This window comes from Mastomys coucha, unplaced genomic scaffold (assembly GCF_008632895.1).
Source record: "Mastomys coucha isolate ucsf_1 unplaced genomic scaffold, UCSF_Mcou_1 pScaffold22, whole genome shotgun sequence".
In the NCBI taxonomy this organism is placed as follows: domain Eukaryota; kingdom Metazoa; phylum Chordata; class Mammalia; order Rodentia; family Muridae; genus Mastomys; species Mastomys coucha.
In genome coordinates this window covers 133,644,334-133,666,271 of record NW_022196905.1, presented here as the reverse complement: position 1 = coordinate 133,666,271, position 21,938 = coordinate 133,644,334, and the positions used below count along the sequence as shown (strand labels likewise).

General features: G+C 53.0%; 2 protein-coding genes across 6 annotated transcripts in view; one reads left to right on the top strand and one right to left on the bottom strand.

The window, feature by feature from the left end:
- The window catches only part of CUNH7orf50 (chromosome unknown C7orf50 homolog), a 101,655-nt gene that overhangs the window by 54,446 nt on the left and 25,271 nt on the right, over window positions 1-21,938 (top strand). The window lies entirely within an intron of this gene.
- Gpr146 (G protein-coupled receptor 146) overlaps window positions 10,299-21,938 on the bottom strand; it is a 16,739-nt gene continuing 5,099 nt past the window's right edge. For 3 of the 4 annotated variants that reach the window (XM_031338489.1, XM_031338490.1, XM_031338487.1), the window contains exon 2: window positions 10,299-14,156. In XM_031338489.1, the coding sequence (XP_031194349.1) occupies window positions 13,130-14,131 (1,002 nt within the window). In that variant the 5' untranslated portion in view covers window positions 14,132-14,156 and the 3' untranslated portion in view covers window positions 10,299-13,129. Of the gene's footprint in view, window positions 14,157-16,412; window positions 17,262-21,938 lie in introns of those variants that run through there. The other variant, XM_031338488.1, reaches the window with a different exon arrangement.

Genomic DNA, 21,938 nt, shown 5'->3' with positions numbered 1-21,938 from the left:
CTGGCCACACGCAGAAGGTCCCTCCCAGAAGGCAAAGACATTTGCAACCTAAAATAGGAGCTGAAGCCCCACCCAGCAGGAAAAAGTCCTCCCAACGAGTGCAAACCAGTGCATGGAACCCTGCCACGTGGATGAGGGTCTCCCTCTGTCTCCCACACTGGGTGACTCAGGACAGTGGACACTCCAATCTGGATGGCAGGTGACAGACACCTGGCACGCCTTACCACCCTGCTTACTACCCGTGGCTAGAGCTCCATCTTGGGGTTGCATGGAATGGGGCTGTGCCTAGACATGATGCCAGAAGGCACATCTGCTTGTGTCCTCTCCACCGGGCCTTGCCCAGGATGCCATGATGCTGGCTGAGAGGAGCCCTGAGCAGGCACCAAATTCTGAAGAGAGAGCCCCAGCCAGATGAAGGTAAACGGTCTTGGGGACACTCTAAAATCTCACAATGCAATAGGCCTTGCCTGCACTCCACCCCCAGGTATGCCTACCTTTGCAGTGTTACAGGCTGTTAGAGTGGCATGAGCCCCAAGCTGCCCTGTGGTACTGGTCTCGGGCGGTTCCTTCAGCCTCCTGAGTGCTATAGGAGAGCCATCCCAACACTGCCCCGGGCCTCTGGGTAGTTCCTGTGTAGCCCACTGCTGTCTGACTTGGGGGGCAGGGGTAGGGGAAAGGGTTAGAAAGCCATTAACTGGGTACATTTTCAGCCCTGAATGCTAGATGCTGCCCCAGAGAGGAAGAATCTAGTGGGAGAGAAGTCGGAGGAGGCCCTAATGGCTCAGGCCCCATCCCAGGGACCTCCCTCCTCTAGGACAGTCGCTGCCCCTCTTTTTCCCCTCCCCACCTGGTGTGCGATGAATGCAGTCTGTGCCAGCTTCCTGTGTGTCCCCTTACTGGTTGTGTGTGCAGCGTGGTAGCATTCAGCTCGTAGACTCTAAGGCCAGTGGGGCCTCAAAGGGCCACTCTACTGCTTTGTCTTGGGGCCACCTCTGGTACTTCCGTATTTGACTACAGTTCACAGTGTGACCATTGGTTGTGACCTTCCTAATGGCCTTTGACAGTTCTGCAAAACCCTACTGTGTCACTTGTGAGAATGGTCCCTGAGTAACCTCTGGCTCATCTCCGTGCCCCTTGTGTACGTATCAGGCTTCCATGTCAGGACGTGGCCTGTGGGCTTACCATCCAGCCTCCTTTGCCTCATTTGGACTTTGTCCCACAGTGCAAGTGCCTGGGCCTTCTCCTGGGGAGGGGTAGGCTGGGGACCCTGGGGCTGACAACCCCCTCTGTTTCAAATTCCATTTATCTGCTGGTAAGGCAAGTACAGACTTCTCTGAGGCCTGCTGCTGTGCCCTCTGTGTGTCATACACCTTGTCCCCCGGTGAAGGGACAAACCCATGTTAACAGTCTTCTTCTGGAGCCATCTTCTACTTGTCACAGAGAGGTACCTGGCGACACCTCTGGTCCCAAAAGGAGGAGGCCCTGGGGACAGGCATGGGACTAGAGGCTCTGCAGCTCAGCTTGAGCCAGAGGTAGTGGCCAGCCTGCCCCAGCCTCAACAGCGCAGGCACTGGAACCTCAAGGGGATTGCAGAGGTGGCTGCAGTAGTGCACAGATGCATACCCCAAGCCTCTACACCACCTTGGTGTGGCCCCACATGTCCTCAGGTCCTGATGCTTCCTGCCTGACCCATGCTGGTCCTTAGGCTGAGCTTAGTGGGTGAGACAACCCTGGCTCTTGCATGTGCCTGCCTACGCAGAACTGTGGCTCCTCTGTCTGTGTATTTACTTTTGTGTGAGCTTTGGAGTTAGGTACACCATCTCCAGGCCTTAGTGTCCTTCTGGGAAATGAGTGATGATAGCCCCCGAGGTCAGGTTGACTTTGTGGGTGAGCTGGCATCCCCAGAAACATGACAGAGGAAAGTCAGTGGTGACTCCCCTGGGTGGTGCTAGGTAAACTCTGGTTCTCATGAGTGTTGCAGGGCCCCAGCCATGAACCACCTCCCAGACAGACTTCCATTCCAGCTCAGTGGCCACTTCCTTGATATCACGGGCCTTCTTCAGTTTATGACCCTGCCTAAGCTTGTGATTGCCTGGATGTGTGCTTTCGGCCCCAAAGTGCTGGCCCAAACCTTTGCTCTGACCTGGTAATAGAATTCAGGGAGCCATGTCCCTGGATTGCATGCTCATGCTGCTGTAAGCATTCCGAAGTATGTGGCCCCTGCATTGCGTGCACATGCTGCCGTGGGAATTCAGAGTTGAGGAAGTCGTGGCCTGACTGCATGCTCATGCTGTTGCAAGCATTCAAGAAGATGTGGCCTCTTGGATCGTGTGCACATGCTGCCATGGGAATTTAGAATTCAGAATGCAGCAAGTTGTGGCTCCAGGTTGTATGCTCATGCTGCCATGGATTACAGGAAGGCCTTCAGACTGTGTGCTCAGGACCTGCACAGCCCATAGTCCTGTCCCACAGGAGCCTCCAACACCAAGGGCAAAGTGTGTACTGGCTGGGGGGGGGGGGCATATACATTTTGCATAAGGAGGGAAGGGACAGTGGGGTGGGTGTGGCTTCCTCCCCCCCTCTGCCCCTGCCATAGTGTGGTCCCTACCCGCTGGGAGGCCTTGGCTGCCTCCTTCATAGCCTTCCCTTCCCCTCGTTCATCATTTCCCCAGCTCAGCCTGTGATGAGTGTGGTGGCCACCTTCCTCCCTGTCCCCTCTTAAGGATGCACCTTGTTTTTTGTCTAGTTGGTTGTTTTCTTGTTTTTGAAATAGGGTCTGGGTATGTAGCCCTGCCTGGCCTGGAGCTCACCATGTAGACCAGGCTTGCCTCAGACTCACAGAGTGAGTTTGTCTCTGCTTCCTGAGTGCTGGAATTCAAGATGTTGTGCCAACACACCCAGCAAGGATACACTTGATGTCACTTGTGCTGTGATCACCTGTCCACAGGTCACAGATGGTCTGGACAGCAAGGTGTCCCCAGGCTTCTCTATCTGAACAGCTGCCGCTCCCCCGAACTGCACTGGGATCTCAGGGGAGGGGAAGCTCGGGGATAGCCCTCCTTCCCACAAAGACCCAGAGCCTTAGATTCCACTTCAGAAGAGACAAAGCTCCGGGACAGAAAGCAGGTGGGGCTTCTCGGTGTCATTTCATAGTGTGTCAACAGTGATGACTTTCCCGGTCCTCTCAACTCCGCTACAGCTTTACATTTTAAGCACAGATGTATTTGAGGGTCGTGTTTATAATTTTCCTGCTTTAAGCATATAGTTTGGTTAGGTGGTGCACTGTCACCAGGCTCACGTAGAAACATTGTCAAATCTTCTAGCTGGTTAGTAGCTCACCCCAGCCTGCTGCAGTGGGTATACAGAGTGGATATCCGGAGCTTTGTCTCTTCTGAAGTGGAATCTAAGGCGAGTGGCATTTGGTGTCCAGCTTCTCCCACTGTGAAGTCTGAAGGGCCACCCATATTGCTGGGTGTTGGAACTTCTGTCGTCTTCATGCTGAATGATGTCTGCTGGACAGACACGTGGGTGTGCTCTTCTGGTTGCTTCCACTACCTGGCTGTGGGAAAGGCCTGCTCTGGGTCTTTGTAGGAAGGAGGGCTATGTGTGAGCTTCCCCTCCCCCCCAGCGGGATTCCACGTGTCTGGACTGTATTGGGGGCATCTCCAGAACACAGCCAGCACTTCTTCCTGAAGGTCTGCAGAGTGATGGTGGCAAACACATGTCTCTTAGGAAGCAGCTCTAAGAGACCCTTTTGCCTTTCTCCAAGGCCTTACTCTGTGACTCTGCAGTTTGGAAAGGTGATGGTTATGGGCTATTGGCATCTGGGGGCCTATGGAAGGAACCCAGTATGTGGTCTAGGGGGTGGAGGGTCATCATGCCAGCTAAGGTAAGAACTAATGACTAGCCTTCCAGTGTGGCAGCCCAGGGGTCCGGAGGACAGGTTCACAGAACAACCTGTACCAGGAGAGGGAAGCCAGGCCCTGGAATATGGACCAAGGATTGAAAGGCCAGTGTGGATCTGGTCTTGGCTAATGCTGGCTGGCACTGGGCTCTGGATCTGTCCTTTTCTGTTGTGGGACATCTGTCCTCATCGTGCTAGGCTTACCTTCTCTCAGTTCCCACCTCCTCCCCATCTATCTGGCATCTTAGCTTTCTGTCTGGCATCTTTCCCCACTTAGAGTGGTACTGTTATAGCCCAAGCATGTACATTTAGCTGCACAAGCTATTCTGTGATCTGTCTACCTGGAGCAGTCGGTCAGTCTGTGTAGGCTGGGCCTGGGGTCTGTTCTAGGCTACTGTGGCTTTCCTACCAGGTGCTGTAGCCTGAGCCTGCCAAGGATCCCCAGGGGAGTGCTGCCCACATTGTGTTGTGTCCCCGATACAATACCAACTGATTACCTGGCTGACTGTAGTGACAGCTGCAGGCCCTTCCTCACAGATTTGAGGGTGGCATCTGGCTTTCTATAACCTTCAACTCCCAGTCCTCCTGCCTCTACTGCCCAGTGCTGGGGTCACCACACCTGGTTTATGCCATCAGGGGTTAGAACTCTTGGCTTTATGCACGACAAGCAGGCCCTCTGCCAACTGAGCCACATCCCAGTAACTGTTTTTGTTTATTTGGTTTTGAACTTTTTGTTTTGTTTCTGTTTTTTGAAAGAGGGTTTCTCTGTGTAGCCCTGGCTGTCCTAGGACTTGCTCTGTAGATCAGGCTGGCCTCGAACTCACAGATCCACCTGCCTCTGCCTCCCAAGTGTTGGGGAATTAAAGGCATGCACCACCACCACTCAATTTGAATTTTATTTATTTATTTTGAAGCCAGGTATCTCCCACTGGCCTGGAACTTCCATCCTCCGCTCAGCCTCTCAGAGGACTATCTGGAGTGCCAAAGCCCCAGGCGGGGGCGGGGGCGGGGGCGGGGGCAGCGAAGGCTTCCATCAAGCTATTTTCAGACACCAGAAGAGGGCATCCGATCTCATTACAGATGGTTGTGAGCCATCTGTGTGGTTGTAGGCTTTGAACTCAGGACCTCCAGAAGAGCAATCAGTACTCTTAACTGCTGAGCCAACTCTCCAGCTCTTGCTCCAGCCCTACTCACTCCAGCCCCACTCGCTGTAGCTGTCTTCAGACACCCCAGAAGAGGGCATCAGATCTCATTACGGATGGTTGTGAGCCACCTTGTGGTTGCTGGGAATTGAACTCACGACCTTTGGAAGAGCAGTCAAGCCTACTTAACCACTGTGCCGTCTCTCCAGCCTCTGATTTTGGTTTTTAGTGCAATGGTTTTAATGTGGTTTCTTCAGTCTTCTCTGGTGTCACTGTGAGGATAGTGCAGATCTTGAGGCAGCTCCTGGGTGCTGCCGACATGACTCTTGGTCCTACTGCTCTGCCTGGCCTCCTGTCACAGGATGCTGTGGTCCGCCAAGGGCATACAGCTTCCCCGTGGAACTCTGAGTTTTCCAGGAAGCTTGTCCAGGTTTTTGGATTATTTAAAACAGGGGAGATAGTAGTGATGCACATGTGCATAGAGGCCACAGGTCAACTTCAGGAGCTCCAACCACTTCCTTTGAGCCTTGCAGGGTCCTTCATTGGCCTCACCAATTAGGCCAGACTGGCTGGTCAGTGCAGCCCAGGATCACACTCTCTCAGCAGCCCCATCACTGCGCAGACAAGCGCTCTCTGCCACCCCTGATACCCTGATACTTTCATGTCTGTCCTGCAACCCAAGCTCAGATCCTTCCTTGTCTTTGCAAGGCAAGTGCTTTACCAACAGCCGTTTGTTTTGTTAGCTTGGAGCCTTGGGCCTGGCACCCTGTCCCAGGCCCATCTTGCCATTCCACCGGTGTTAGCTAATTTTATGTCAGTTTGAGACATGCTAAAGTCAGAGAGGACACCAATTAAGAAGATGCCTCCATAAGAACTGGGCTGTAAGCAAGCCTATGTAGCATTTCCTTAATTAGTGACTGGTTGGGGAGGGCTCAGACCACTGTGGGTGGTGGTCTTGGGTTTTATATAAAGCGGGCTGAGCAAGGAATGGAGAGCAAGTCAGTAAGCAGCACTCCGCCATGGCCCCTGCATGAGCTCCAGGTTCCTGCCCCATTTGAGTTCTTGTCCTGACTTCCTTCTATGATGAACAGTGAGTGTGGAAGTGTAAGCCAGATAAACCCTTTCCTTCCCAGCTTGCTTTTGGTCATGGTGCCTTATCACAACAGTAGTAACCCTAACCAGGATACTGCCCTTTGCCACTGCCTCCTTTTTAGTGAAAGGACTTGGGGGTACTATATCATGCTTCAACTATCCACCTCCCTTCCTTCCTAGCTGTGGGCTGAGAGACTCTAACACTTGGCTGCACTAGCCATGTAGAGTCAGCTATGAGGAATCTCAGGGTGAAGCCGTGATGTGAGCCCATGCATGCTGAGTCCTTGGCAAGCACAGTCCTGAGTTGTGTCTGTGCAGAGATCTGTGCTGTGTGGACTGTATCAGCAACTCCTGTGTCCTGTCATCCAACAGGAAGCAACCCAAGGGAGGAAGGCTTGATCTGGGGCTCCTGGCTTGAGAAGGTACAGTCCATGATGGCAGGGAAGGCAGAGGCATGTACAGGGCGATGGCAAGGAAGGCAGAGGCATGTACAGGGCGATGGCAGGGAAGGCAGGGGCATGTACAGGGCGCTGCTGCTCACACTCTTTCTGTGGTCAGGAAGCAGAGAGAGGTGAACGTTGTTATTTTCTTTGTTTGCTTTCGTTTGCTTTCTCCTTTTTATCATATCATCTGCAATACCAGCCTGGGGACTGGAGTTGCCTACATTCAGGGAGGGTCCCGCTTCAGTTAACCCAGTCTAGAACATTTTTTGACTGATGTGTGAAGTTTGTCTCACAGGTGATTCTAAGTCCCACCAAGTTGATAGAAATTGTCATATTGGGCTTGGTACTAATCAAGGCAGAGTTTCCTGTGGCCACAGAGAGCCTGGGTCCTGTTACTATCTACAGGACTTTCAGGCCTAAACCTGTATGTGTGGCTGACCAAGAATGCAACAGGGGTCCATTCTTGCAGTGAAGACCCCCATTCTCCCAGTTGCCTACACCTCATACATAGGACTTGGGAACACATCCCAAATGGTCTAAGCTCACTTAGTAGAGCCAAGACCGTTGGGTTTTCCTGAAGGTACAGGGAAGGGGAACCTAGGGGCACCTGACATAGTGCCAGGTTCACATGACAAGACTCCTCCTAAGAAGCCATTGGAGCCTGGAGAGGGGAGCCTATGTCCTCAGTCTCATAAGCCTCCTGCAGTGGGACTGCTGTACGACAGGGCCTTGCCCACAACCCCTACATTCACTGCAGTGTCTGCCGCAGCATGTATGACCTGAGAGCCCCACGTTGGACTTTAGCAGTCCATCTGTGGGCCTGCATACAGACCAGCCCTGCCTCACCATTGGAGCATGTGGGTCTTTGCCCCTGCTGGCTAGGATGCCAAGGGCCTCAGCAGATTGTGACTTGGGAAGACTGGCAAGAAGGCTGCAGGAGAGCAGCCGTGACTGCAAGTGTCCTTCCTCTCCAGAAGAGGGAAGGAATGGCCAGTGGCTGGCAAGGCCTCCATCCCTCTGGGAGCCATGCTGCCTCCCACACCCATCGTTCCTCAGCTTAGCCATGGTGTGGCAAAGACAGACTCATCCCCAGACCCACATCAGCTAAAGATCATAGGGTAAGTTGTGTAGGAGCCCGACTTCATGCTCAGAAGCTCTAGAGATCAGAGCATTCTCCATGAAAATCTATCCTGTAATGGAGGTGGTAGACATCAATGGGATTGCTCCAGATAATTAACCAGAGCCTTAGGCTTGGCAAGCTGATAGTGATTGCCTGACTTGCCCTCTCCTGGCTCCTCGCCACCTGTCTCTGGCCTGTGCTGCCTGTGGGGTTTGAAGTCACCGATGGCAAGTCCATCGACTGCCACTGGGTGGAGCTCTGAAACACAAACCCAGGCAAATCCTAAGACAGGCTCTTCTGTTCATAGCTTGAAAGCACTTCTCACTTTACAGCATTCCGTATGTGTCTCCCAGGCTCGTGCCATCCATGATGGAGATGGCATGGGGCGGGCCAGTCTATACATGACCCAGTTGACATATCTCCAGTTTCCTGGCTAATGAGTTCTGACAGGTACATGCAGCCACATATTCAGTGGCCCATTGAGAGACCGCTTCCATCATTCTAGAAAGCTCTTCAGGGCCCCAGAGATAAGTGTCTCCTTTCCTGGCCTAGTGAGGCAGGATGTTGGGTCTCTGGGGTGACTGTTTATGCATACATACAGTGCATATTACACACACACACACACACACACACACACACACACACACACACACGGAGGGAGGGAGACCTGGAAATAAGATAGTAGGGGAAGAGGAGAGTGGGTGGTCAGAACACATAGAGAGTGTAACTTTCCAGAAGTGATAGGTTTTAAGTCCTTCCCTTTCCCCAGCTGTCACATAACACCCTGGCTCCCTCACTGTGGCTGGCTATGGGAGCTAAGTGGCAGGAGCTTGGCTTATCCAGCCCTCCTCTGAAAGAAGCCTGGAGACTTAGCTATGCTTTGTCTCAGATTAGGGCTGGAAAGAAACTCTGGGGACCTAACATGCACCCCAGAAGAAAACTAAGTCTGGGAATATGGTTAGCACTGTCTTAGATCTTTAGACCTGAAGTGCATGTGATGGCTTAGGGTAACCTCTGCTCAAGTTCCCACCTTAGAAAGCTCCCTGTGCACCGCTGGTCCCGTCCCTACTGCTGACTGTGGGGCAGCATTGGAGGCTATGTGCCCTTGCCTTGTGGCAGCAGGGATATCTCACTTGCTGAGCTTTTTGGTGTATCTTTCAGGGACCCTGCCAGTACATCTAACCATGTAGGAAGGCCAGGAAACCCATCTGTGGGAGGAGTCCAGTCCCTGTACTACCCTGGTGTGCCAAACACAGAGAGGACCATGGAGATCCTCCAGAGTGGCAGTGCTTCAAGATAAGTTGGGTTTGGATTCCCCCAAGGTTTTGCCAAAGCTGATGGTACCATAAGAATAGCAGGAAAAGCACTCCCCCCCCCCAAATGCACATTCATTCACACATGCACATGCAAAAACCAGGCAAGCTCACAGCATACTCCAGGCTTCGAGCTCCTTACTGATTGTACCAGGTCTGTTTCATGAGCAGCACATCCAGGTTCTTGCTTGTTCACTTTATCGCCCAGCACTGTGTGCAAAGTGGGGTTAGCTGCTGCTGGGACAGACCCTCCTGTGCCAGGAGCTTCGGGGGAGCTGCTAGGTTGTGAGGAGACCCCCAGCCTGTCCCTAAAGATGGGTGACATTTTGGGGGAAAGTAGGATAGTACACAAGTATCACTTTTCCATTGCTAATCTGTGGCTAGCCGAGTGACAACTCCAAGTTCCCTTTGTGTGCATAAGGCCTGCAGCCACAGGGCATGTGACATGGAGCAAGTCTTCTTCATTTATCAGCTTACTGCAATTCTGTAGACAAACTACAGAGTAAACAAAAAAAAAAATGCTGAGATTTATAGTATGCGTGGAAACAATCTTTTAAAGAAAGGTTTGTGTTATTGTTTATGTGTATGTGGGTTCCCATGGAAGCCAGAAGAAGGTGTTAGATCCCCTGGAACTGGAGACGTAGGTGGCTGTGAGCCGCCTTGTGGGTACAAGGAATTGAACCCACGTTGTTAGGAAGAACAGCCAGTGTTGTTGGTTTCTTTGGGGACAAGGTTTCTGTGTGGCCCTGGCTGTCCTGGAACTCACTCTGTAGACCAGGCTGGCCTCAGACTCACAGAGATCCACCTGCCTCTGCCTCCCAAGTGCTGGGATTATAGGTGTGCTCCACCAGACTTGGTTTATAGCCAGTGTTCTTAATCCCTTAGCCACCTCCACAGCCCTGCCGACCTTGACTTGAGACAAGGTCTGTGCATCTGGGCTCAGATTCAAACTCTGTCGCTAAGGATGCTCTTACCCTCCTCTCACCTCCCAGATGATAGGTTTATAAGCATCCATCACCACACCAGGGTCGTGCGGGTGCTGGAGACCAAGCCCGGGGCTTTGTCTGTGCTGGGGAAGCACTCCACCACCGAGCTGCATATACAGCCAAGAAACCACCAGTTTTAAGGGACTTTGCTTGCTGGTTCCCGATATCCTATATCCTCAGGAAAGAAGACATAGGACCTGACTGTTGCTTAGTAGTAGGTGCTGTGCAAAGCCCTGGTGTTCCAACCCTGCCCCTCCCCCACACCATTAAAAAAAAAAACATAAAGGGAAACAGGGTGATGAGTGTTAAATAATTTAATAGTCTTCAGAAGTGTGGATATCATCAGTAGTTTCTTTTTCACATTCACAGAATTTCGGCAAATAGATCCAGCCACTGGGGTGGACTCCATAGGAAAGGAGTGAGAACACCCACATCTTCCCACAGGCTTAAACCCAAAAGCCAGACACACAGATTAACATCATAAGTTCTCTCTGGTCTGACCTTTGCCAAATGCTTTCTCTAACAAAACAGGTGTCTGTTGGCTCCTCGGTATATCTGCCCCAGGGAGCAATGGGCCTGGTTTCCTATGTTGTGTCATATGGCATTGCGAAGGAAACCCAAGAAAAAAGGTCACTTTCTGGAATCCTGAATAATGACACACAGCAAGCTTTCTTATGAGTTAATGAAAATAAGAGCATTCATTTAAATTAAAACCATCAAGAAGTGTCGACAGCCAAATTAACAAGCCTTGGGGAAATGTGGGTCTTGCCTGGAGTCTTAAACTCATGCAAGAAAGCATCACTGAGTGACACACCCACGCACACACACTTGCACACACGCATACATAGACACGCAGACATGCACACACACACACACACCATTGCAGTAACCTCTTTGTGTGGTTTAGGTTCTTTCCTAATGGGAGGTGCAAGGTGCAGGGCAGAATTGGGAAGCAGACAGTGGGGGCACTTGATGAACTTAGCACAGCATCAGAGATAGCAGATGTCTGAGCACCAGTGACTGCTGAGCTTGGGCAAGAATTAGGTAGGTGGTGGGAATGGAGCCCCGGGTGGGAGGGTGCATCGTTCCAGGGGTCTTACAGTGAAGGGGCCAGCACTGCAGATGGGCGGCTCCACCAGGAAGACCCAGGCAGGCATCTGGGTCTCCACTGGGTTATCCCTGCAGTGAGTGAGTAGCTATACAGTTGATGCCAGTCACATGGTACTGGTCCTGGCTTCCAGTCCCTCAAGGGTCCCCTAGAACCTGGCCAGTTTGTACCTAAGGCCACTGAGAAAGTGCAACAAAGGAACATGAGTTGGGCCTCTCCCCACCATGCTTGGAGGTGACTGGGGTAGAGGATTCTAGGGCATAGAACCCCTCTGGACCTGGAGTCTGCCCCTCCTCTGGACCTCTGCCTGGAGCAAAGGGTATAAAATGGTCCTTGGGGCAAAGACTATTAAACTGGAACCCTGACATCACAAACAGCCCTACCCACCCAAAGCCTGTTTCCTGTATGACCCACAGGGTTTAGGTTGCTTTTTGCTTGATGTGACCTTGGTCCCTGGACTTGTTCTCACCCGTAGGAGAATTACAGTTGGCCCGCAGGCCAGGCCTAGAGAACCTTCATGGTGAGGGTTCTTGTTTCTTCAGCAAGCATTAAGGTGTGACCATCAGGATGGGGAAGCCTGGCAGCCTTCACTCAGCTCTGCACCTGAGGGGAATGGTCGGGAAAGTCAGGCTTGCCACTTTAAAGTCCTCAGAACAAAATTCTGCAGCCATAAGCAACTCTGAAGACACCTGTCTAACCCAGCCCTTTGGTTTATTCATGAACTGAGACCCACAGAGCATGCCCAGTAGGTCACAGCGAGGGCCAAGGGCCTCATGTTTCTCCCTAATTCTCCTTAAGGCAGATTAACTGGAGCAGTCACCATCCAAGGAGATGTGGTTTGCATAGAATAGATAAAACTGAAGTTACTGACTCAGAGCAGCAGTCCCCAGACATCCAGGACCAGCCATGGGGCCATGCAGGAAGGCCACTGAATGTGGATCACACACCCGCCTTCTGTAGCGACAGGCAGGTTAGATGGTCACATGGAGATCTTTAGAACTAGGGTGGGGGTGGGGACAGGGACTCATGGGCCTGCCATGTAACCTAGAGAATGTGGGTGGTGGGAATTCTTTTCATGCCCACGTTAGAGTAGATAATTACCAAACACAAAGATAGTAAAAGGCCCCAGAGGCACGTGGGTGAGCCCTGGACTCAGACACCTGTGGGAGGTGAGCCTTATCATGTACCACCCCACAGCTGGGTGAAACTGGCCAAGCAGAGCCCTTTCCCCGATGCCAGTCCCTGGTCATCTTGGAGCGCCTGGCCTCATACCATCCTGCCTTTCCCTTCCATACCTGGTTAGCCCTTTACCATATCCAGATCTCTGGAAGACCTTTGGCACTAAGAGAACACACTTTTTTTCTTCCATTTATGTATATGCTTATGTTGAAGCACTGGAAAGATAGGCCTATACTAAGATCTGCTTTCCGTAGAGGGGAGGGTCAGTGCTCCATAGCTATCATTGTCAGCAATGGATGTGTAGCTGCCGCAGGCTTGACAGGCACACTGTCCTGTTCCCAAGCTGTAACATTGGTATCAGCGACAGCCACATTCCCCTGAAGTGCCTTCCTCATAATACTAGGTATCTTTCTAACACTTCTTTCTGTTTAAAAAAATAATAATAATAGAAGAATCAAGTATTATGTCAATATGAAGTATAAATACTGGCTTTAGATTTCATCGCTTCATTTAGGGAGGCCGAAGGTCAGCCTACTTTTGAGGACATGGACCTTGAAGATGTCCCTGGGAGAAAGGCACACACCTTGAGGGGGAAGGTGGCAAGGTTAGTTAGAAGCAGCCTGTTCACACAAGGCACCTCTGCTTTCCACAATGCAGTGTAAGACCAGATTGGCCTTTTAGGGGAAAACACAGAAAATGTCAATAGAAATGCCCCGCTGTGCATCTCTGGCTTCAGCTGGAAGCACCATGTGCTTGGGGACCAAAGTGCTATGCGTCCAGTTGAGTTTTAGTGTTCCTCATAGTCAGGCCCTCTCCTAGGACGTCAGCCCAGGGAGGGTTAGCTACGCCTGTGCCATCACCTGCTGTATCCCCGCAGGGTCAGGGGAGCAGTGGCGGTGCCCACAGTGCACCTTCTTCACCAGCCGACGGAGCTTGCTAGGGAAGGCTTTGTTGATGTAACGGTAGAGCAGCGGCGTCACAGAACTGCTTGAGAAGGCCAAGAACTTGGCCAGGTCCTTAGCAACCTGTAGGATGCCCAGATAATGCCCCTCCACGGTCCTCCCCCGTGATGCCAGCACCGTGTGCCCCAGGCTTAGGTAGTAAGGTGTCCAGAGGCCAAACTGTGTGCACACGGTGGCCACCAGCAGCCTGTGCACCGAGGGGTCCAGCCTGCTGGTGTCCTGGTCCAGGGGTGTGTCTTCTTTCCTAATCCTCGAGATGAGTGCCAGGGCATACAACACAGCCAGACCTGGCACCACGTAGCCGATGAGCACAAGGATGGCGTCGGCAGCCTCCGTGTTCTGCATCCGGGCACACTCGGCGATTCTAGAAGACACATGACTGCAGATGTAGAAGAGCAGGGAAGAGAAGCTGGTGAGCACCGCCCCTCCCCAGACGAAGCCACACACGTGCCGGGTGTTGTAGACACTGGCCATATAGGTGCGTGGCAGGGCGCGCTCGATGTAGTAGTCAAGGCTCAGCAGTGCAGTGGAGTACATGGTCACCAGGGAAGCCACATTGAACAGGATGAGCAGTGTCACATGGGCCTCACTGCTCAGGCTCCACAGGGCCCACCTGGAGTGGGCAGGACCCAGCAGGTACGCAGGTGCCAGTGCCGTGAGCACCAGCCCCGCCACAGCCATATTCACAAAGTACACATCGGGCATGGTCATGGTATTCTTGCTGGCCAAGTTGGCCAGCACCAGAAGAGCATTGTAGCCTAAGCCCACAGGAACCCCTGCCCCCAGGTAGAGCAGTGAGAGGACCCACAGCCCCAAGCGCAGGTTCCGGCACAGCGGCTCCTCACCCCACGCTGTGCTGTTGAGTGAGCCACAGCTCCACATGGCAGCTCACCCCAGCTCGGCAGCTCTGTTGAGAGAGAAGGGACAGAGTTAGTCACTACTCTCCTGTGCACGAGTTTATCTGCATCTGCCAGCATATATGTGTCTGCAAACAGGAGGCTCCAGGCCAGGCTGCTGGAGCCATTCATAGCCTTGGTGAGACTCCTGGACTGTTTATGAAGGAAACCAAAAGCCCAGGTGACCACCAGAGAGGCTTTTGCAGAGACCATTAGATGTATGTTACATGTGCCTTCCTGTGCCACGACTGCACCAGCTGTGCCTGTGGTTCATCACCATGAGCAGAGCAACTGCTGCCTTTTGGCACGGGTTAAGGGACTCCTTGGGGACAGAACCCACAGAACCTCAAACCACTCGGCAACACCAGGCTGCCTCCTTGCCCCATCTTTCTTGTGTAGAAGACATAAGTACAGCCTGTCATCTGGTAGGACACAGACACACACCTGCCTGGCGCCAAGGGGGACATGAAGGTATATGTGTGTGACACAGGAGCAGGTACACCAGAACAAGCACACGTGTAAGCAAATGTGAGACACGGTGTTGCACACCTGTAGCCCCCTGCACTGTACCCTGAGAGTGGAGCCTGGAAGAGCTGCTGCCTGGGCTGAGGTGGCTGGGGGCTGAGCATTTTGCCCAGATAATTTCCCCAGATGGGCTGGCCCTTTATAGTTACACTTAAAGCTTGCTAGGTTACTGAGCACCGAGATCCAGTGATGCTGGGAGACGTGGGAGGCCTGGGTGAGCCCGGGCATTCCTTTCCTCCCCCAGGGTCACTGACCCATGGGACAGCACAGAGCCTGTGTTGCAGTCTGTCCAGTCAGTCTTGATGTTAAGTGAAAGCGAGTTTGGCAAGTGGGTCTATAGAGAATTCCTCTTCACCTGTTCTTCAGGGACACCCAGTTCTTTAGTGGGGAACTCTACATTCAAACTATACTTTGGACCAACCAGACCTGTGGTCCACGAAATCAAAACAGAAACAGCACCCAGAGCGGACACATTGGAAGAGAACATTCCTGTGTCCTGAGCACAGGGACAATGCAAGGAAGCCAGGCTGCTGGAGTTGGCACTGGTCCTTCTGACTTGGACTAAGGGCTGTCCCCCACTTGCTCTCTACAGCCGACTACAGGAGTATACTGTCTGTGCTATGGGTCACAGCAGTGAGTGGAGGGTCCTTCTGCCAGCACAGACACACACTGGCAGTGAGGTCTGGGTGGAGGGGAATCCCACTCCACAGTCTGTTCCAGAGGCAGCCGGTTGCATCATGTGTGTCTGGACATCAGCCTGTCTTCCTCCCCAGGTCAGGCACATGGGGGTCCGCTCAGCAGGTCATGCTGGAACTCATTCAGATGCAGCGCATAGGAGACCACTAAGTAAAGACCCTGCAGTCCTCACCTGTGCTCCCAGCAGTTAGGACTGTGGGTGGACAAAAAGCAAGGCAGGGGAGTGGGACCCTGCCTAGTACTGAGTGGCCCTGACCTCCTTCAAGGACAAGTGCTTGCTACATCCTCCACCAGACATGGGTTTCACTTGGTGTCCCCTGCCTGCTTCATGGGGAGCTAGAAACTGGTACACTGGAGGGTCAGTGTACACCAGCTCCTGGCCTGCTCCTTAAATGTGTCTCTTTGTGGTGTCTATCATTTCTCGTCATCTCTTCTGGGACTGCTCTTCTGTTCCCTTCTGTTCTGTGGTGCCTCCTCTAGCACTCAGCACAGAGAGCCCAAGATAATCGAATATGTGACTCCTGGGTTTGGTGGCCACTGGTGGCTGAAGAGGAGCACACATTTTTGGAGCCTCATCCATCAGATCCCAGTGCCACGGTTGTCAGGGAAGAGTGGGTATTCTGTGGGCACTGCGGGTGGATAGCAGTGAGTGTTCTGCCCTCTCCTGCCCACCAGCTCCACCACCACATTGCTGCTGAGCTGGCCTTGGTTAGCATTACGGACTCAGGCTTTATGGAAAGTCTACTGTCTGGTCCACTTTCAACCCTTCTTCCTCAGCGTGGAGACAGAGGCTGCGAGAGCCCACAAGGTCCTCTGAAGAGAGTAAGTTCCTCAGCACCGACGACAGGGACTATGCCCTCCAGACCTTGCATTGTAGGTGTATATTGAATAGACCTGTCCGAGAACTTGCTCTGTCTAAGGATTCTGCTCTGTCCCTCTTGCTCATGTCTTTTTGACTCACATTGGTGGTAGGTCATCATTTCTAGCCTCCTCATCCTCTGCCCCACTAAACCAGCAGCAGTGAGTGACAGCCACCAGGCTCCTACCTTTATTTCAAGGCTCCTTCCTCTGTGCTGTGGGCTCCAGAGGCCAGCAGCAGGCAGCATGCCGGGCCAGGGCCCGTGTCTCAGAAAGCCCAGCCAGCGATGCTCGTGAGCACCGCACACCACTCCTGCCGCACTTGTTTTCCTTGAGTCAATTACTCACAAAGTTGCTGCCTCCCTTGGCAGGCACGGAGGCCCCTCCCTATCTGTGTTTACAGCTGGTTTCGGGAGGAGAGGCGGCACTTGGACAGTCTGCCCTCCTGATCAAGTGTGCTCACATCCTCTGCATTGTGCTGGGGGTGGGTGGGTGGAGGGGTGTTCTGTATCTGCCCCGAAGAGGATCCAGCCTCTGGGCAGGGAGGGCCTTCAGGTTGGGTACAGGCAGCTCACATCCTGGAACCTGGAGCAGTTTAGTTCAGTCCTGAGTTCCCTTTTCCCTTGAGGAAGTGAACTGAACAGACGTTTGTCTGTAGAACTAAGGAGAAAATAGTTGGACCTCTCTGAGACTCCGCTATAGAGATGCTGGCTGCTTTCACTGCAGGCTCAGGGACACACAAGGCTCTTTGAAGGCACAGTGGTGGCACAGGGCAGGCTTAGACTTGAAAACATCAGAGCTGGGGCAGGGGGTCCAAAGCCTCCCACACATGCATTTCCAGATGTGCATGCATATGACCTGGTCAGGGCCACAAGAACAAGTGGGAGGTATTACTTGGCAACAGCACTGTAGCCTGGTAGGACTGCTTGCCCGCCGTGGCCCCCATGCAGCCTGGTGGGCATAGCAGCTGCCCAGACTGCTAATGGCCTGCAGTGAGAAGTGGGGCAGGAGGTAGGGCTCAGGGCCCGGGCTGGGCGAGCAGCTGGGCTTTAGGGAAATCATCATGTGGAACAGTATCGTGTCTGTCTGGGTAGAATTCCCTCCATATTCATGTGCTGCCTGCCGTGGCCTGGGTCTGAGAGCTGCACCGAGCTGTTTATACATCCTGGATGCACGGCCGAGGGGCGTGCTTCTTGCCAGCTTGTGGGTGCTGAACAGCTGATAAGCGTTGTTCAGCAGCTAGCAGGAAACTGCTGTTCAAAGTTTTCTTACTCATCAGAACTTTTATTTCAGATAAAAAAAAAAGCCAGAATAATACTTGTTTTCATTTATCTTCTAAAAGTGATATTCTTCAAGGCTTGCTATGGTGTTGCTCCTGGGAGATGCTCCTCCCAGCAGGTACAGCTGGGAGATCCCAAGAGCAGAGTGGCTGTGTAGGCTGTACCATCCATGTCAGAGGCATAGGTCTAACAGTGCCACTAGAGCCTCCATCCCGACTTCTCTGCCCTAGGAATGTCCCTGTGGCCACCCTGAAAGTGTTCCCTCCCCACCTTAAGGTGTGGGCTGCAGCTTGGGGAGGAACAGCTGGGGATGGCCTAAAGACAGCTGGAATCATAGCCAATCTCTGTGCGTGACCTTGGGGACCTCAATCCAGTCAGTTCCACTTGGGGCACCCTCCAGTGGGGTTCCTCCTGTTGAGGCTGTGGGCACCTAACAGTGAGTCCAGTGGTCTCAGCCAGCTACCCTCCCTACCCACAGAGGGGAGCTGGGGAGGCTGGCCCCCGTAAAGTGTGGGTGTGGATGTACTCACAGGCTTCCCAGGGTTCCTGTCTCCCTGCATCTTCCTTCCTGTTCCCCTTGCTGCTAGAGAAGATGGACTTCCTGTAGCCAGTGAACAATGATTTGGTTTCCACCCTCTGGCCTGGGCCAGGCTGTCTTTCCAGTTAGCCAGGCCATCTGATAATTTCCTTCCTGAGAAACTGGATCACAAACCAGTGGGAGGCTAGGGAGAAATTATCTGGTGGTCTCCACAGAGCTATACTCTGCCTGTCAGGTGATGCCTGAGTTTGTCCAGTGAGCTTCCGGGGAGGTGCCACCTTATGCAGCAACATAGGGACAGCAGAGGTGGAGCCCCAGCACTGAGTTTGCCCCCAGCACATGTCACATTCTGCCTGAGAGACTGCAGTGTTCATTCATGACCCAACTTCTGGGGCCCTGCCAACTGCTGCCAGCCCCTCTTCAGCAGACCAGGGAGAAAACACTCCCTCTAGTCACAAAGCACTGCCCACTGGCCCAGCTCAAGTTTGAGGGTGCTCTGTTACTAGGAACACCCCACCTGTCCCCCACCTTTCAGCCGTCCAACACACACACACACACACATACACACACATACATATACACGCGCGCGCGCACGCACGCACGCACGCACGCCGCACTCCTGATCCTACCAGACCCTGCCCTTATTACTGCTTTCTTCCATTCCTTCTCTGGCTGTTCCCATCCCCCAAGCCCTCCCCCACAGTTCCTGCCCTCCCTGGTCTCCTTAGGTTCGCATGGCTGTCAGACACAGCACCAAGGCATACCTATAAAGCCAAGCCAGTCCTTGGCCCTGTCTCCTGTTCAATGTCCTGTCCTTCTTCCTGCTGGCTCTGGTCTTAACTTGGCAACTACAGGTTCCTCCCAGTCATAGCCCAACCTTGCTAAGTCCTTCTGCCAGCTCTGAGTGGCCCCCATACCACCAGTGGGGCCCTTGGTTTCCTCTGACCTCTCTGTCTCTGAAGGCCCAGCCTCCCTCCAGCTGGCCTTCGAGTTTCAGGCTCCACCGACCCCAGATGTGTCTCCCTAGAGGACACTGTGGCAGCCCACACACTCTCCTTCCCTACCCACATCATCGTGGGAGGTGCTACCCACTCAGGATCTGGCCAACACCAGCCCCAAACTCACTCCCGACTTTGCCAGGACAGAGCCTTTAAGCAGTAGGTCAGCTTGTCCCTCATTCTGGGCACCCCTCACCCAAGCAGGGGAACCCCGGCTAAGAGGACAAAGGAGCCTAGGACCACACGTGCCTTAGGCTACCGAAGACTGCAGTTAGTTTGTTAATGAATTCATTAATGACATGGTGATTCACTTGCCTCTTTCACACTTACTTTTGTTAATTACAATCATGAAAGGGTAAGGGAGTGGGATACCTCTGTTGGTAAAGCAAAGCGCTTGCTGTGCAAACAAGAGGACCTCACCCAGCATTTGTATGAAACACCAGGGAAGACTGTGTATGTCTTTAACTCTAGCACCAGGGAGGCAGAGACAGGCAGATCCCCAGAGCCTGCTGGCCAGCACTTAGATGAGTCACTGAGCTCCAGCTCAATGAGACTATCTTGGAAAATAAACAGAGAACAATGGAAGGGGACATGGATGATGTTGGCTTACGCACACATGAGACTAGCAACAACAGTAGTAGACCCTCAGGTGAAGGCCTTAAGATTCCAGCATGTGAAGGCAACCGAAGACCAAGGAAAGGGAGGCCAGTCTCATGGGAGCAGGGACACCTCTGACTGTGTGTGAGAGCAGACATAGTCCTCACCCAGCTGCTGGCTTCTCAGTCCCTCCTCCATCCCACAAAGCAGCAAAGGGAGGGGCAGGGCACAGGTGTCACGGAGGACCTAGATCAAGACAAGGAGGCTCTCATTGTGCGTGACAAGTCTAGATGGCACTAAGGCTTGCTGTAGGGCCCGAGCAAGGTGTGATTGAAGACTGGAGAGAATGACAGTGGGTGCAAAGACAGTCCCTCACCCCAGCCAGGGTGGCAGCTCAGGGTGGAAGAAGAACTTGGGGCTCTGCATCCCTGTTTCCTGCCCAAGCTGCCTTGCTGACTCTGGGATGACCTCAGCCAACCTGTTCAGCACCCTTCCAAGCCTGACAGAAAGGCCGGGTAATGAGCACCACCTCCATCCTGGTGGGGTGAGGCCTAATTAGTGCCTGGAGCTGAGCAGGCTGGTGGGCACATAGTTGGTAGTTCTCTTTCCCTCAGATACCACCCTTAGCATTCCAAGGACTTGGCTGTGGGTCTCCTGCTGAACAGTCCTTCATGCTCAGTGCCCTCCAGGGTGGAAGGCAAGGATGCATCGTTAGCCCCCTTAGCATAAGGGAAGATTCAATCCATCCACATTCCCCAATGGGCTTCCCCCCTTCTCCGTCATTCTGGGCCATCCAGGAGGACCGAAGAAAGTAAGCCTCATCTGGATCTCAGACCACAGAGGCCTGCAAGATGGGGTCCTTGGCAAGAATATAACCATACTCAGATGACTCGATGTTCCTAAGAAGTACCTGTCCAGGTCAGGAGTTTCCCATCTCGCTCTAGGACCTGAGGACATAATTTTAGGGTCTTGGATTCTTTTGAGACTAGGGTCTCACTAGGTAGCCCAGGCTGGCCTCAGACCGTGGTTCTCTTGCTACAGCTGCCTAAGTGCTGGAATCCCAAGGGTGTCCATTTTATCTGGCTCACGCTTAGACAACCTCAGAGCCCAGTTCAGGCAGGTCTGAGAGGAACAGTACCTTGTGAGGCTGGCCCCTCTGTATAGCCCACCCTGTAGCACTTGTTACCACAGGTGACACAGCAGGTTCACATGCTACAGACCAGAGGACCTGTCCTGAGCATCAGAGAACCAACAGTGTGGGTGCTCTTTTCCTTAACTGTGGCAAGGGTTAAGTTAGGAGTGGCCACTGGGCCTCAGAGATAGAATGGGATAGGGATAGGTATGCAGTGGACACTGTCCCCACTGGGAACCTAGGGTGCTCCAGGCATGGTTGTGCTGGTATGAAATAGAGGGTTGTGGTGGTGGTGGTGTTTTTGTTTTAAACAGGGTTCTAGTCTGAAGGCCAGGCATGCCATGAATTCATGATCCCCCTGCCTCAGCCTGCTGCATACTGGGATTACAGGCATAAGCCTCTATGCCAAGCCCTAAATTGCATCCTTATCTACAGGTACAGATTACACCTTCGGCCTGATGTATGCGGCACTCAGGAGGGAGAGTTGAAATGGACATGGGCGTAGTGAGGCTGTGAGCCTGTGCTGTGAGCCTGTGCTCTGAGCTCTTGGGAAGCTCAGCCCCTCTTCTGTGACAGATAGGGGGCTGAGGCTTTCCTGCCAGCCCTTTTGCCTATGCCCCTCTGATTAGGCAGATCACTCTCATCCTGCCCCTCTGTTTCCCCAGATGTAGACTAGGAAATTCCCCCAAGCATGTGTGTCGGGGTAGGGCACCAAGAACGCTTGCGGAGTCCCAGAAGCACTGGGCACAGATCTCTAGTCTTTTCCCTAGCTGTCATCAGAGCAACAGAAGCTGGTCTGTGACCTTTCGCTCAGACTCTATGTCAACTGACCCAGGGGAAGAGGAAAAAGAGGGAGGATGGGCATGAGAGCACATGGGCCCAGGAGACACACGCACGTGAGCTGTCATGGGGAGGGGTGGGGTGTGGCCACAAGGGCAAATGTCAAAACCTTTCAGAATTCGCTCTGGGGACCTGGCTTGGCCATCAGGTGGCAGAGGCTCTGCAAATGTAGTCTGCTCTGGCTTGGGACTTGAGGATGATAGAGTGAGCGCACTTATGTTTCTCTAGTATTAGACTACAGGGTAAACAGTTGGCTCCACTGCCTTGTAGTCACTGCTTTCCAAGGAATGTGGAATTGGGAAGGGAAGTAGCTGGCGGGGGGGGGGGGG